Genomic DNA, 17,130 nt, shown 5'->3' on the forward strand with positions numbered 1-17,130 from the left:
ACTCTCGTAGTAGATGAGGTCCCTTTCTGTAGGCGGCTTGAAAAAAGTATATTTCGGTCTTAGGGTCTCGACCCAACCGCGAGACTCTCGGTGCTTCTCCACCACCATTTCGGAAGCGCTGTCGTACTTGTCCTTGAGATAGTCGCCGATCATTCTAAAGTCTGGCTGTGACCACCAGCACGTCTTCACCTCACAACTTCCGGAGAGTCCGTGACATTTACATTTCAGGTGTCTGTGGTCCATGATAGACTATAAAAAGCAGAAAAGAAACAAAACTATAAATATCTTTGAGGTTTGTCAGTAAAAAAAAAACATCGACCACATTGGGTTACAATGTATAGAAAGCTGAAACTTTTTAATTATCCCATTAAAAGCTAATAAAATTTGGGTAAAATTTTATAGTGGGTTGAACTGGTTTATTCTCATGATTCTCATGGGAATGAAGAATTCCAGGTGAGGATATTTGTACATACCAGGGGCGGACTGACCATTTGAGTACTCGGGCACTGCCCGAGGGCCCAGGGTCTGTAGGGGGCCCCATGAGATGCCCTTAGTACCTTTCATAGGCTTTTTTTGGGTGTGATTTTAAGTGTGGGTGAGGACATGGGGGCCCCATGATCCCCTATTGCCCAGGGGCCCCATGAGTTGTCAGTCCTCCCCTGGTACATAGTTACATTGCTGTATCTTGGACCATTGTAACAATGTATATACCATACCTGCGGGATCCCTTTAGAAGCTGAATATTACTGTAGTAGACATCGCTACTACACAGATACTACACCTCTACTCTAGTGATCTCCAGCAGCTTCCAGGCCTATTGCCTAGCGAATGCCCTGCATCATTCTAACCAGGGAAGGTTGGCCGCTTGGCTTGGGCGCCATTCTGGTAGCACTTTGCATTTTCTCCATGAGGTGGTCATCCAATCAGAGAATGCTTCTCATGCATTCAGAAAATGCAAAGCAGTCTTTGAATAGTGCCCTTGCCTAGCAGCCCAACTCCTGTGCTCACAACGCAGCAGGGCAGCTGCTTGTCACGGGACTCTGAAGCAAGTGGAGATAACTGTAGTAGCAATGTCTACCTATCATTGGTGTCAGTGGGAGGAAAAGTGCCCCATAATTAGCATCAGTGGTGGGAATACTGCCCCATCATTGGTGTCAGTGGAAAGAATAATGCCCCATCGTTGTTATAATTAGAAGAAATAGTACCCTATTGTTGGTATCAGTGGGGGAATATTGCCCCATCATTGGTGTCAGTGGCAGGAATAGTGCCCTATCATTGGTGTCAGTGGCAGGAATAGTGCCCTATCATTGGTGTCAGTGGCAGGAATAGTGCCCCATCATTGGTGTCAGTGAAAGGAATAGTGCCCCATCATTGGTATCAGTGGGAGGAATAGTGCCCCATCATTGGTACCAGTGGGAGGAATAGTGCCCCATCATTGGTGTCAGTGGGAGGAATAGTGCCCCATCATTGGTGTCAGTGGGAGGAATAGTGCCCCATCATTGGTGTCAGTGGGAGGAATAGTGTCCCATCATTGGTATCAGTGGGAGGAATAGTGCCCCATCATTGGTATCAGTGGGAGGAATAGTGCCCCATCATTGATATCAGTGGGAGGAATAGTGTCCCATCATTGGTGTCAGTGGGAGGAATAGTGTCCCATCATTGGTATCAGTGGGAGGAATAGTGCCCCATCATTGGTATCAGTGGGAGGAATAGTGCCCCATCATTGGTGTCAGTGGGAGGAATAGTGCCCCATCATTGGTGTCAGTGGGAGGAATAGTGTCCCATCATTGGTATCAGTGGGAGGAATAGTGTCCCATCATTGGTATCAGTGGGAGGAATAGTGCCCCATCATTGGTGTCAGTGGGAGGAATAGTGCCCCATCATTGGTATCAGTGGGAGGAATAGTGTCCCATCATTGGTATCAGTGGGAGGAATAGTGCCTCATCATTGGTATCAGTGGGAGGAATAGTGCCCCATCATTGGTATCAGTGGGAGGAATAGTGCCCCATCATTGGTGTCAGTGGGAGGAATAGTGCCCCATCATTGGTATCAGTGGGAGGAATAGTGCCCCATCATTGGTATCAGTGGCAAGAATAGTGCCTCATCATTGGTATCAGAGAGAGGAATAGTACCCCATCATTGGTGTCAGTGGCAGGAATAGTGCCCCATCATTTGCAACATTGCCCCAACTAAAGAAGGGGACCCAGCAATTTTAATGCAAGGTCTATTTTAAAAACTACATTATAATAAATATATTATAGTTTTAATATCAATATTATTATTATCACACACTGTACTAATAATATTGTAATATTATATTATATAACAATATTATTTTTTTTTACATTATAACAAGTATTATTATAATATATACAATATTATTATTATATTATTATTACAATATTATATTTTTTTATATTAGAACAATTATTATTATTATTATATTACATTATTATATTATTATTTTTACATTACAACAATTATTATTATTATATTTTATATAAGAACAATTATTATTACTAATATATATCATTACAATATTATATTGTTATTTTTTTTACATTACAACAATTATTATTATATTATATACAATATTATTATTATTGTTATTATTATTATTATTATATTTTACATTAGAACAAATAATATTATATTATATATATTTTTTGTACATTAGAACAATTATTATTATTATATGATATTATATTACAATTTTTTTTTTAATAGTATAACATTTATTATTTTCTATATTATATTATAATAATTATTGCTATTTAATTTTAATAATTAAATTGGACATTATATTACATTATAACAATGCAGAGGACTGAGTAACTTACCGTTCTCCCGGCCTCGTTGTTGTGCCTGTTCATGGCGGATCGGGCGTCCGGTCTGTTCTCGCGGGCGTCGGCGAATTCCCGAGACACCATGCTGCCGAAATCCATGTCCTCGCTGCAGCCCCCCCACTTCCAGCCTTCCCCCGGGGGGCCCTTGTGATGGTTGTCGCAGCCGCAGATGGTGGCCGAGCCCTCCGCGCAGGCCCGGGTTACGGCAAATGCCACTCCGGCCGAGGCGATGGCGTGAACGAAGGCCGACTCCCTGGTGGCTGCGGAGATACAAATGATACGGATTAGATTCTTGGGCAACCATTTGTGTGAAAGTTCCATGTTTCTGGGTGCGTCCGGTGTGAGCTGTGAAACCTCTGCTGATGACTGTTCAGTATCATTAGTAGATTATGTAATCGTCGCTCTCATCATCGCACATTATAACCTCGCATTCTAGACATTTGCGTCATCCACCAAGATTACCGATTGCGTGCCACTTAAAGTGGATCTACTATCGGGTATACAGTGAAGGAAATGCGTATTTGCTCCCCGGCTGATGTTGAATGTTCGCCCCTCACACAGAAATGATCGGTCTAACAATGGAATGTTCACCCCTCACACAGAAATGATCGGTCTAACAATGGAATGTTCGGTGTAACACTGAGAGACAGAATACAACAACAAATTCAGCAGAAATGCGTCTAACAAATGATGACTGATCTGCATGTTCATGAGGGAAATAAGTATTTGATCCCCTATCATTCAGCAGGATTTCTGGCTACCAGGTGTCTTTCATACAGGTAACAAGCTGAGATTAGAAGCAGTCTCTTAAAGGGAGTGCTGCTAATCTCATTGTGTTACCTGGATAAAAGACACCTGTCCACAGGAGCAATCAAACCATCAGATTCCAAACTCTCCTCCATGGCAAAGACCAAAGAGCTGTCCAAGGATGTCAGGGACAGGATTGTAGACCTACACAAGGCTGGACTGGGCTACCAAACTATGGCCAAGCAGCTTGGTGAGAAGGTGACAACAGTTGGTGCAATCATTCACAAATGGAAGAAACACAAAACAAGTGTCAGTCTCCCTAGGTCTGGTGCACCGTGCAAGATCTCCCCTCGTGGAGTGTCAATGATCATGAGAACAGTGAGGCATCATCCCAGAACTACACGTGAGGATCTTGTCAATGATCTCCGGCCAGCTGGGACCACAGTCACCAAGAGAACAATTGGTAACACACTACGCCGACAAGGACTGAAATCCTGCAGTGCCCGCAAGGTCCCTCTGCTCAAGAAAGCACATGTCCAGGCCCGTCTGAAGTCTGCCACTGAACATCTGAATGATGCAGAGGAGGACTGGTGGGAAGTGTTGTGGTCAGATGAGACCAACATTGAGCTCTTTGGCATCAACTCAACTCGCCGTGTTTGGAGGAGGAGGAATGCTGCCTATGACCCCAAGAACACCATCCCAACTGTGAAACATGGTGGTGGAAACATTCTGCTTTGGGGGTGTTTTTCTGCTAAGGGGACAGGACAACTGGACGGGGCAATGTACCAGCAAATCTTGGGTGAGAACCTTCTTCCCTCAGCCAGGGCATTGAAAATGGGTCGTGGATGGGTGTTCCAGCATGACAAGGACTCAAAACACACGGCCAAGGCAACAAAGAAGGGGCTCAGAGTGAGGGGTCAGGAGTATGTAACTTACAGAGTGAGGGGTCAGGAGTATGTAACTTACAGAGTGAGGGGTCAGGAGTATGTAACTTACAGAGTGAGGGGTCAGGAGTATGTAACTTACAGATTGAGGGGTCAGGAGTATGTAACTTACAGAGTGAGGGGTCAGGAGTATATACAGAGAGCAGTGTTAAAGAGTATGTAACATACAAAGTGCAAAGGTCAGGAGCATGTAAAATACATAGTTCATGGGTCAGGGGTATGTTTCGTACAGAGTGCATTATTTAGAAGTATACAGCAACATACAAAGTGAAAAAGTCAGCAGTATGTAGCCTACAGAGTACAGAGGTAGGTCAGGAACATGTACCATACAGAGTGTAGGGCTCAGGAGTAAATTATGTACAGAGTGCACAGTTCAGGAGTATGTAACTTACAGAATGCAGGGTTAAAGATTATGTAACATACAAAATGCAAATGTCAGGAGTATGTACCCTACAGAGTGCAGGTCTCAGGAGCATGTAACATACACAGGTCAGGTATCAGTACTATGTTCCGTACAGAGTGCAGGTCTCAGGAGCATGTAACATACACAGTGCAGGTCTCAGGAGTATGTAACATACACAGTGCAGGTCTCAGGAGTATGTAACATACACAGTGCAGGTCTCAGGAGTATGTAACATATACAGTGCAGGTCTCAGGAGCATGTAACATACACAGTGCAGGTCTCAGGAGTATGTAACATACACAGTGCAGGTCTCAGGAGCATGTAACATACACAGTGCAGGTCTCAGGAGCATGTAACATACACAGTGCAGGTCTCAGGAGTATGTAACATACACAGTGCAGGTCTCAGGAGCATGTAACATACACAGTGCAGGTCTCAGGAGCATGTAACATACACAGTGCAGGGGTCAGGACTATGTTCCGTACAGAGTGCAGGTCTCAGGAGCATGTAACATACACAGTGCAGGGGTCAGGACTATGTTCCGTACAGAGTGCAGGTCTCAGGAGTATGTAACATACACAGTGCAGGTCTCAGGAGTATGTAACATACACAGTGCAGGTCTCAGGAGTATGTAACATACACAGTGCAGGTCTCAGGAGCATGTAACATACACAGTGCAGGTCTCAGGAGCATGTAACATACACAGTGCAGGGGTCAGGATATGTTCCGTACAGAGTGCAGGTCTCAGGAGTATGTAACATACACAGTGCAGGTCTCAGGAGTATGTAACATACACAGTGCAGGTCTCAGGAGTATGTAACATACACAGTGCAGGTCTCAGGAGCATGTACCATACACAGTGCAGGTCTCAGGAGTATGTAACATACACAGTGCAGGTCTCAGGAGCATGTAACATACACAGTGCAGGGGTCAGGACTATGTTCCGTACAGAGTGCATGGTTCAAGAGTATGTAATGTACAGAGTGCAGGGGTCAGGTGTGTCTATAGTAAAGCAGGAGTCAGCACTCTTCTGGCCTCCCATTAATCCCTATATTTCTGGCGTATGGCAGGCCACGCCCAACTCTACCAGCAACAAAGAGCCCCCTCCCCTCTCTAAACCTGTACCTGACATAGTACCAGGGCTGGATCTAGGGGGGTGCTGGGGTGGGCTGTGCCCCCCAGATTTCAGCCATGCCCCCCCAGGTGGGACATTACTGATGTGGACAGTCCATGTAAGGGGGCACTGTGATGGGGGCACCTGATGTCAAGGGGACCTCTGTTGGGGACCCTGATGTAAGGGGGCATTCTGATGGGGACCCTGTTGTAGGGGGGCACTATGATAGGGACCCTGATTTAGTTGGGCTCTATGATGGGGACCCTTATGTAGGGGGGGCACTATGATGGGGACCCTGATGTAAGGGGGTGCACTATGATGGGGACCCTGATGCAAGGGGGCACTCTGAAGGGGACCCTGATATAAGTGGGGCACTCTGATGGGGACCCTGGTTTAAGGGGGCACTCTGATGGGGTCCCTAATAAAAGGGGGCACTCTGATGGGGATCCTAATGTAAGGGGACACTCTGATGGGGTCTCTGATGTAAGGGGGCACTCTGATGGGTTCCATAATGTAAGGGGGCACTCTAATGGGGTCTCTGATGTAAGGGGGCACTCTGATGGGGTCCCTAATGTAAGGGGCACTCTAATGGGGTCTCTGATGTAAGGGGGCACTCTGATGGGGTCTCTGATGTAAGGGGGCACTCTGATGGGGTCTCTGATGTAAGGGGGCACTCTGATGGGGTCTCTGATGTAAGGGGGCACTCTGATGTGGTCCCTAATGTAAGGTTGCACTCTGATGGGGTCCCTAATGTAAGAGGGCACTCTAAAGGGGTCTCTGATGTAAGGGGGCACTCTGATGGGGTCCCTAATGTAAGGTTGCACTCTAATGGGGTCTCTGATGTAAGGGGGCACTCTAATGGGGTCTCTGATGTAAGGGGGCACTCTAATGGGGTCTCTGATGTAAGGGGGCACTCTGGTGTGGTCCCTAATGTAAGGTAGCACTCTGATGGGGTCCCTAATGTAAGAGGGCACTCTAATGGGGTCTCTGATGCAAGGGGGCACACTGATGGGGTCCCTAATGTAAGAGGGCCTAGCAGCCACCTGACCACATCTCCAAAGACTGCAACTGTTTCCCCCCTTCCTCATAGAAACCTCAGCACTGCTGACTGAGAGTAAGAGGGACAATCACTGCAATTCATTTTTTTCACAATTTGATTGCCCTTCAGAGGGGTGAGGGTCTTCATAGGGCATATGTAGGCACTTGTTTAGTTTAACTATTACAGTGCTTTATTTAAAATTTTTGATCGCTTTTCAGAGGTATGAAGGTCTCTATAGCAGTGGCGTCCCTAGGCAGGTGCGGGGGGTGCGCGCTGCACCGGGTGACACCTACCGCACAGGGTGACACCGGACCCGACGATCCCCGCAGAATGGATCGGATCTGCGAAATGAGCATAATGGATCGGACTCCGAGCCATTATCCTCCCCAATCCGCAGATCCGATCCATCCTGCGGGGATCGTCGGCTTGCTTTACAACTTACCTTTTCGTGGAGCGGGTCCGGTGTCACCCCGTATAGGTTGCATGCCGACGATCCCCGCAGGATGGATCGGATCTGCGGATTGGGGAGCATAATGGATCGGAGTCCAGTCCATTATGCTCAATCCGCAGATCCGATCCATCCTGCGGGGATCGTCGGGTCCGGTGTCACCAAGTGTTATCGCAGCGGGTGACACCAACCCTAGGGACCCCCCTGCCCTATAGTGCTCACAGTATCAGGGGAGGACTGACCATTTGGAAACTTGGGGGGCAGTAGGGGGCCCCATGAGATGCCCCTGGTACCTTTTTCATAGGCTTTTTTGAGTTTGGGCAAGGACACAGGGGCCCCATGATCCCCTATTGCCCGGGGGCCCCATGAGTTATCAGTCCGCCCAGGGGCGAACTGACCATTAGAGCACTCGGGCACTGCCCGAGGGCCCAGGGTCAGTAGGGGGCCTCATGAGATGCCCCTGGTACCTTTCAGAGGCTTTTTTGGGTGTGGTTTGAGTGTGGGCAAGGACACAGGGGCCCCATGATCCCCTATTGCCCGGGGGCCCCATGAGTTGTCAATCCGCCCCTGCGCAGTATCCCTCTGAATCATTGCAGATGGGGACCTGCTCCTGACCCGATAGGGCCTGGGCCCAGTACAGGAGGGCAGCCTCTACCCCCTGGATGATGTCAATGATATTTTACAATGTAATATCTGGGTTTGCCACCATTAGATCGATATCTTTTGCGGCCTTTTTGAGGAACAAGTTTGAATGATGCTCGAAGTTCAGCTGGTTGTGCTAAATACGCAGCTACCCCGACGTGACCCCGCTGGAATTCCAGATCATCGCGATCCCTGACAAATCCCGGGGCGGCTGCCGCTGATCCACTGATCAGACCGGAGTCCCCTCGCCAGGAAACCCTTCACAGCAGCCGATGAAGCTCTGACAGCCGGCATGACGGTGCGCCGAGGACAGATCGCAACTTGCAGCCCGTCAGAGGAGATGCTGGCGCTTTCCCCTCCTGCCCTGCGCCCAGCCCCTCCGGCACAGAAAGGGTGTGTGCCGCATTTCAGCCGCAGCCAAGCAGAGCTCAGGAATACATTTAATCCCGGGCACAGATCCACCGATAACAACTGCCGGAGAGACAACGCCGACTCCCGACAAGGCACGCCGCCAGCCGCTCAGGGAGGGCGAAACGGGCGAGACGGGCTAAAGGGGCACTCCGGGCAAAGTCATGACCTGGGATTTCATCCAATGGGCAGAGCGGACAGAGCCCATCCTCCCGGGGGGGGGGGGGGGTAATCATTATCAGCTTCCATCTGAGTCAAATCCTCTGGTTGCGTCACCCGGCGTTTTGGGAACACCTAATCCAGCGCCTTCTATTCTGAACGCCACCCGTGGAAGTCTCTAGGCAGCCTAATTATGCCCACCCCCCTTTCTGCAGCCTGATGATGCGCCCCCCTGACAGGGGCGGACTGACAACTCATGGGGCCCCCGGGCAATAGGGGATCATGGGGCCCCTGTGTCCTTGCCCAAACTCAAAAAAGCCTATGAAAAAGGTACCAGGGGCATCTCATGGGACCCCCTACTGACCCCGGGCCCTCGGACAGTGCCCGAGTTTCCAAATGGTCAGTCCGCCCCTGCCCCCCTAATCATTCCGACAAGTGGATCCTTCCTTTTTTACCGCCCAGCTTTTGGTGTTTGTAGTCCTGTCCATCCAGTCCAGAAACGACACTGCTCTGCCACACCGCAAGCAGGGGCGGACTGACCATTTGGGAACTCAGAGCCTGGGGTCAGTAGGGGGCCCCATGAGATGCCCTTGGTACCTTTTTCATAGGCTTTTTTGGGTGCAGTTTGAGTGTGCGCAAGGACACAGGGGCCCCGTGATCCCCTGTTGCCCGGGGGCCCCATGTGTTGTCAGTCCTCCTCTGACCGCAAGGCAGGAAACCTGCTTCTTTTTTTTCTATGCTGCGTTTCAGTAACACCTACTGGTCCTCACCTGCCAGTCTGTGACTGGACAGTGAAAAGAGAAGCAGCAGATGGATAAGCTCGTTTCACTGTCACTCTGCTCTCTCCTCCTATCAGCATGATTCTTTTCATCACCAGGGGCGGACTGACCATCTGGAAACTCAGGCACTGCCCGAGGGCCCGGGGTCAGTAGGGGGCCCCATGAGATGCCCCTGGTACCTTTTTCATAGGCTTTTTTGAGTTTGGGCAAGGACACAGGGGCCCCATGATCCCCTATTGCCCGGGGGCCCCATGAGTTGTCAGTCCGCCCCTGCTCAGCACATAAGCTCTGTAGCACGGATTGCTTCCTTCTTTCCCAGTCTGAGCTCTGCTGCACATACTGATACTAAGTCACATTCATTCGGTATGTAGAATAAATACATTAAGGTCCAGTTTGCACTCCATGCGTTTCAGTGTGCTTTTTTTCTGCATCCAAAACGCACAGAAAGTTGGTTATCGAAAATGCGCCAAAATGCACCGGAACGCACATGTCCCTATTTAATGTAAATTGAAGAAAAAAGAGAGGAAAAAATGAACCAGAACGCACCGGAAACCATTAAAAACGCACCGGAACGCACATGTCCCTATTTAATGTAAATGTAAGTAAAAAGAGGGGAAGAAATTAACCGGAACCCATCAAAACCGCACCGGAACGCACATGTCCCTATTTATTGTAAATTGAAGAAACAAGGAGGGGAAAAAATGAACCATAACACATCAAGAACGCACCGTAACCCATCAAAAACGCACCGGAACTCGCCAAAAACGCACGTGCGGAAATGCATCTGGACTGCATTTCTATGGTACGAACCGACCCCAAGGGCTAGTCCACACTAGATGCAGTTCAGTGCGCTCTGCATCAAAAACGCACGCACAGTGTTTTCCATGTATTCCAATGGCCCTGGTTCACACCAGTGCAGTCAGTTTCCGGTGCAGAAAAAAAAGTAGAACATGCGGCATTTTTTCTGCTTATAACTGTACTGGAACGGAACAAACTGCATCAAAACTGCACCGCAAACTGCGTTTGGTGTGAACTGTGAGCAAAAACGTATACGGAATGCATCTGGAGTGCGCCCCTAAGGGCCAGTTCACACTCCATGCGTTTCAGTTGCTTTTTTTCTGCATCAAAAACGCACCGAAACGCACATGTCCCTATTTAAATTGAAGAAAAAGAGCGGGGAAAAAATTAACCGGAACACATCAAGCACGCACCGGAACGCATCAATCATGCACCGGAACGCATCAAGCATGAACCGGAACGCATCAAGCACGAACCGGAACGCATCAATCATGCACCGGAACGCATCAAGCATGAACCGGAACGCATCAAGCACGAACCGGAACGCATCAAGCACGAACTGGAACGCATCAAGCACACACCGGAATGCATCAAGAACGCACCGGAAAGCATCAAGCATGAACCGGAACGCATCAAGCACGAACCGGAACGCATCAAGCACGAACCGGAACGCATCAAGCACGAACCGGAACGCATCAAGCACGCACCGGAACGCATCAAGCACGAACCGGAACGCATCAAGCATGAACCGGAACGCATCAAGCATGCACTGGAATGCATCAAGCATGCACCGGAACGCATCAAGCATGCACTGGAATGCATCAAGCACGCACTGGAACGCATCAAGCAGGAACCGGAACGCATCAAGCACACTCCGGAACGCATCAAGCATGCACCGGAACGCATCAAGCAGTAACCGGAACGCATCAAGCATGAACCGGAACGCACCAAAACTCACCAAAAGCGCACTGGAACGCACATGTCTCTATTTAAACTGAATTAAACGAGGGGGGAGGGGGGAATGAACTGGAACACATCAAGAACGCACCGGAACGCATCAAGCATGCACCGGAACGCATCAAGCATGCACCAGAACGCATCAAGCATGCACCGGAACGCATCAAGCATGCACTGGAACGCATCAAGCAGTAACCGGAACGCATCAAGCATGAACCAGAACGCATCAAGCATGCACCGGAACGCACCAAAAGCATACTGGAACGCACATGTCTCTATTTAAACTGAATTAAACGAGGGGGGAGGGGGAAATGAACCGGAACACATCAAGAACGCACCAGAACTGACCAAAACGGGAATGCTGAAACGCATCCACAATGCATCTGGAGTGCGTTTCTATGGTGCCTAAAGGCACGGTGCATCTGAGTTTGTATTGAACGCTCGTGTGTTTCCTAGATTGTTGGGGACGTCATTAAGGGTTCGGTCACGCCAAATCCGACTTTGAAATCGTGCGACTTCATCACAAAAAAGTAGAACAGGGTACATTTTTCCTGCACAGAACTGTATTGAAAAGCGGTAAACCGCATCAAAAACGCATCACAAAAGGAACCGGAAAGCACATGTCCCTATCCAAATTGAAGAAAATGAGACGGGGGAAAAATGAACCAGAACGCATCAAGGACAGACCGGAACCCGTCAAAAATGCACCGGAACTCAGCAAAAATGCGCATGCTGAAATGAATACAGAATGCATCTGGACTGCGTTTCTATGGTATAAACTGACCCCAAGGTCCAGTTCACACTCCATGCATTTTAGTTGCTCATTTTCTGCATCCAAAACGCACAGAAAGTAGGTGATATGGTTGTCAGTGTCATAGTTCACATCAGTGCCTGCAGTTCCAGTGCGTTCCGGGGGCAGAAAAAAAAAGTAGAACATGCTGCATTTTTCCTGTACAGGACTGTACTGGAACGCACCGGAACGCACATGTCCCTATTTAAATTGAAGAAGAAGAGAGGGGGAAAAAATTAACCAGAACGCATCCAGCATGCACCTGGAACGCATCCAGCATGCACCAGAACGCATCAAGCATGCACCGGAACGCATCCAGCATGCACCGGAACGCATCCAGCATGCACCGGAACGCATCAAGCATGCACCGGAACGCATCAAGCATGCACCGGAACGCATCAAGCATGCACCGGAACGCATCAAGCATGCACCGGAACGCATCAAGCATTCACCGGAACGCACCAAAAGCATACTGGAACGCACATGTCCCTATTTAAACTGAAATAAACGAGGGGGAAATGAACCGGAATGCATCAAGAACGCACTGGAACTGGCCAAAAACGGGCATGCTGAAACGCACCCAGAACGCATCTGGACTGCGTTTCTATGGTGCCTAAAGGCACAGTGTGTCCGAGTTTGCATTGAACGCTCGTGTGTTTCCTAGATTGTTGGGGACGTCATTAAGCTTTCGGTCACGCCAAATCCGACTTTGAAATCGTGCGACTTCACCTGAAATCACGTGATATCAAAGTCTGAAGCCAGAGAGACTTGGAAGACATCTGTGCGACTTCATGCACAGAGGTCTACGCAAGTCACACCTGAACCTGCAAAAAGTAGTGCATGAAGCACCTTCAAAATCGGTGCGACTCCGATGCAGTCGGAATCGCACCGATGTGACCGCTTCCATTACGGACAATAGAGTGCGACTTGACATGCGATTTGAAGCTCAAGAGCTCTCGAGACTTCTTTGGAAGCATTCCCCGGCCTGCCCTTGGTGTGGAGAAGCTATGAAACATCTTCAATATTACAGAACAAGCCCAGCTGAATGTGACTGACTACTACTGGATGTGTGTTCTCAAATCACCGACTCAACTCTAGAGTTTAGAGTTCTAAAAAAATGCTAGTGTGCATGGAGCCTGAATGTCCAGAATGAATTCTTATTCTGGCCAATGAAATGAATTAATGCCCAAGCGCTTGACACCTCTAAGCCCTGGTCCACACCACACGCCGCAATTTCAGATGCAATTTAGGAATTGAAATCATGCCTAAAATCAGATCTGTTGACTAGAAGGAAGTGATGAGAAGGAAGTGATGGGATGACTGGAAGGAAGTGATGGGAAGGAAGTGATGGGATGACTGGAAGGAAGTGATGAGAAGGAAGTGATGGGAAGGAAGTGATGGGATGACTGGAAGGAAGTGATGAGAAGGAAGTGATGGGATGACTGGAAGGAAGTGATGAGAAGGAAGTGATGGGAAGGAAGTGATGGGATGACTGGAAGGAAGTGATGGGAAGGAAGTGATGGGATGACTGGAAGGAAGTGATGAGAAGGAAGTGATGGGATGACTGGAAGGAAGTAATGGGAAGGAAGTGATGGGATGACTGGAAGGAAGTGATGGGAAGGAAGTGATGGGAAGGAAGTGATGGGATGACTGGAAGGAAGTGATGAGAAGGAAGTGATGGGATGACTGGAAGGAAGTGATGAGAAGGAAGTGATGGGAAGGAAGTGATGGGATGACTGGAAGGAAGTGATGAGAAGGAAGTGATGGGAAGGAAGTGATGGGATGATTGGAAGGAAGTGATGGGATGGAAGTGATGGGATGACTGGAAGGAAGTGATGAGAAGGAAGTGATGGGATGACTGGAAGGAAGTGATGGGATGGAAGTGATGGGATGACTGGAAGGAAGTGATGAGAAGGAAGTGATGGGAAGGAAGTGATGGGATGACTGGAAGGAAGTGATGAGAAGGAAGCGATGGGAAGGAAGTGATGGGATGACTGGAAGGAAGTGATGGGAAGGAAGTGATGGGATGACTGGAAGGAAGTGATGAGAAGGAAGTGATGGGAAGGAAGTGATGGGATGACTGGAAGGAAGTGATGAGAAGGAAGTGATGGGAAGGAAGTGATGGGATGATTGGAAGGAAGTGATGGGATGACTGGAAGGAAGTGATGGGAAGGAAGTGATGGGAAGGAAGTGATGGGATGACTGGAAGGAAGTGATGAGAAGGAAGTGATGGGATGACTGGAAGGAAGTGATGAGAAGGAAGTGATGGGAAGGAAGTGATGGGATGACTGGAAGGAAGTGATGAGAAGGAAGTGATGGGAAGGAAGTGATGGGATGATTGGAAGGAAGTGATGGGATGGAAGTGATGGGATGACTGGAAGGAAGTGATGAGAAGGAAGTGATGGGATGACTGGAAGGAAGTGATGGGATGGAAGTGATGGGATGACTGGAAGGAAGTGATGAGAAGGAAGTGATGGGAAGGAAGTGATGGGATGACTGGAAGGAAGTGATGAGAAGGAAGCGATGGGAAGGAAGTGATGGGATGACTGGAAGGAAGTGATGGGAAGGAAGTGATGGGATGACTGGAAGGAAGTGATGAGAAGGAAGTGATGGGAAGGAAGTGATGGGATGACTGGAAGGAAGTGATGAGAAGGAAGTGATGGGAAGGAAGTGATGGGATGATTGGAAGGAAGTGATGGGATGACTGGAAGGAAGTGATGGGAAGGAAGTGATGGGATGACTAGAAGGAAGTGATGGGAAGGAAGTGATGGGATGATTGGAAGGAAGTGATGGGATGATTGGAAGGAAGTGATGGGATGACTGGAAGGAAGTGATGGGAAATCTCTACAATAGAGATGAGGACTAAAAATGTCCTGTATTGCAGCTTACCAATCATTAGATGTGATGGCTGCATTAGTTTTCAGTTTTTTTTCTCTCTTTTTTCACCTGTTGACATGGCCAGTAACACACCTCCTGTGATAGAGCGCCCCCACTGAATGAAGGAGCACAGGGGGCACCTTTGGACAGCAGCATTGTCAGTCTTGGGGGGAGGGGGTGTTAGATGTACTAGCAGATTTAGATACACTAACAAATTGAAGTTAAACTCCAGCTCACACTTTATAATCCGCTACAGCAAACAGTTTTTTTTCCTTTTGGGATAAAGGTTTTACATCAATAAATAAAAGCCGATCATTGTAAGCACCCCTGCCAGTGTACGCCCCCTTTCACACGGGGCGGAACCATCAGTGGATCCGCTTGCTCAGCGGGGTATCTGTCTGCTGAGCTTGCTGTCCTCTATGGGGCGGTGGGATGGGAACAGACTGCCTGTCCGTTTCTATCTGATCTAACGGACAGAAGGGGATCCCCATCCGTCTCTTTTTTGTTGAATTCGATTGGATTGGACATCGGTGGATGTAAATGGACACATGTTCATTTATACCCACCGCTCCATAGAGGAGAAAAGAAGGTTCCGATTGGGTCCACCCAAAAAATGGGCAGGCAGACCAGATGGGAACATACGTGTGAAAGGAGCTTTGAGCCCGGGTTCACACTTGTGCAGTGCGGTATATCGCATGTGATTTGGAACCGCACCGCATTCCTGTGCAGATCACATGCGAATTCTGTGCGGTGCGGTCGGAGTCGTATATTTTGTAAAGCTCCAATCGCACCTCACCTGCACCAAAAAGGTGCAGGACCCTTTTTTTGGTCGGCACTAGAATCGGATCGCACGGGTATTCCCACCCATGTGATCCAATTATTCACAGCGCACCGCGTTTTGCTGACCGATTTCGGGGTGTTGTTAACTTAACATACACACCCGCAGCAGTTCAAATGAACGGGATGTGATTGTGATGCGGTTCAGAATTCGCACAAAAACTGCTGCGAATTTCGCACCGCATCAGTGTGAACCTGGGCTGAATGGTTTGCTTCGACCCTTTAACTGTAACATCTGCAGGACAGCTTGGTCTGTAGAAAAACAACAGACTTGTTGGCCAGATCACTAGGTGAAAATAAAGGAAAGAAAGTCTAAAAAAGAAAAACAAATGTAGCCATTGCGCCTGGTTCAAACTGATGCGGTGCGGAATTTGCAGCGTTTTCTGTGCGAATTCCGCACCGCATCAGAATCGCACCCCGTTCATGCGAACCGCTGTGGGTGTGGGTGTTAACATCACCCCAAAAGCGGTCTGTAAAACGCGGTGCGATGTGCAGAATCGGATCACATAGGTGTGAACACCCGTGCTGCGGTTCCTGTGCTGATCACAGGCGATATACCGCACCGCATATATGTGAACCCGGGCTACATTGAAGAATTGCTAAACTGCAATGTAATAAATATTTGCTTTTGGGTTTAATATAACATTTCTCTTACTCTATCCATAACAAAACAAACAACAACAACAACGACAACAACAACAACAACGTACTACGAGGATCTTTCTAAACCATTAGTCTGATTTTTATCCAATCAGGTGGGACCTCACAGTAGTAGTTGTGGGGAGAATTTACTGATCTAAACAGAACTGTTTTTTTTGCCATTTTTTAAAACTTTTGATCTTTTTTGGCATCTCAGTGCTGCTGATCTCCTGCATCCTCTTTCAGCCACTTCCTGTCTACACACTGTAGCACTGACTGCATATCACTGCTCTGGACCGGCTTTCTGACAGTGACAACAGCGAACCAAGCCTGAGCAATGTGTGTCAGTATGGTTGCCTGTAGTCACTACAGCTGCAGGTGACAGGGTGACAACCTAGGCCAGGGGTAGGCAACCTGCGGCTCTCTAGCTGTTGTGGAACTACATTTCCCATGAGACCAGGGGCGGACTGACAACTCATGGGGGCCCCCGGGCAATAAGGGATCATGGGGCCCCTGTGTCCTTGCCCAAACTCAAAAAAGCCTATGCAAAAGGTACCAGGGGCATCTCATGGGGCCCCCTACTGACTTCGGGCCCTCAGGCAGTACCCAAGTTTCCAAATGGTCAATCCGCCCCTGCATGAGACATTGCAAAATTGACAGTTACAGCAATGACTTGCAGAGGCATGATGGAACTTGTAGTCCT

The 17,130-nt window shown here is 48.5% G+C and overlaps 1 protein-coding gene across 1 annotated transcript in view; it reads right to left on the reverse strand.

Moving 5' to 3' along the window:
- The window catches only part of LOC149441384 (protein Wnt-3a), a 198,224-nt gene that overhangs the window by 1,358 nt on the left and 179,736 nt on the right, over window positions 1–17,130 (reverse strand). Inside the window, exons 3-4 of the mRNA XM_089657411.1 lie at window positions 2,841–3,106; window positions 1–249 (exon numbers count right to left, since the gene is read on the reverse strand). The exon at window positions 1–249 is cut by the window's left edge and continues 1,358 nt beyond it. Of these exons, the coding sequence (XP_089513537.1) occupies window positions 1–249; window positions 2,841–3,106 (515 nt within the window). The remainder of the gene's footprint in view (window positions 250–2,840; window positions 3,107–17,130) is intronic.

Source organism: Staurois parvus, unplaced genomic scaffold (assembly GCF_062004578.1).
Source record: "Staurois parvus isolate SC_StPar_1 unplaced genomic scaffold, SC_StPar_1.0 ptg000992l, whole genome shotgun sequence".
Classification (NCBI taxonomy): Eukaryota; Metazoa; Chordata; class Amphibia; order Anura; family Ranidae; genus Staurois; species Staurois parvus.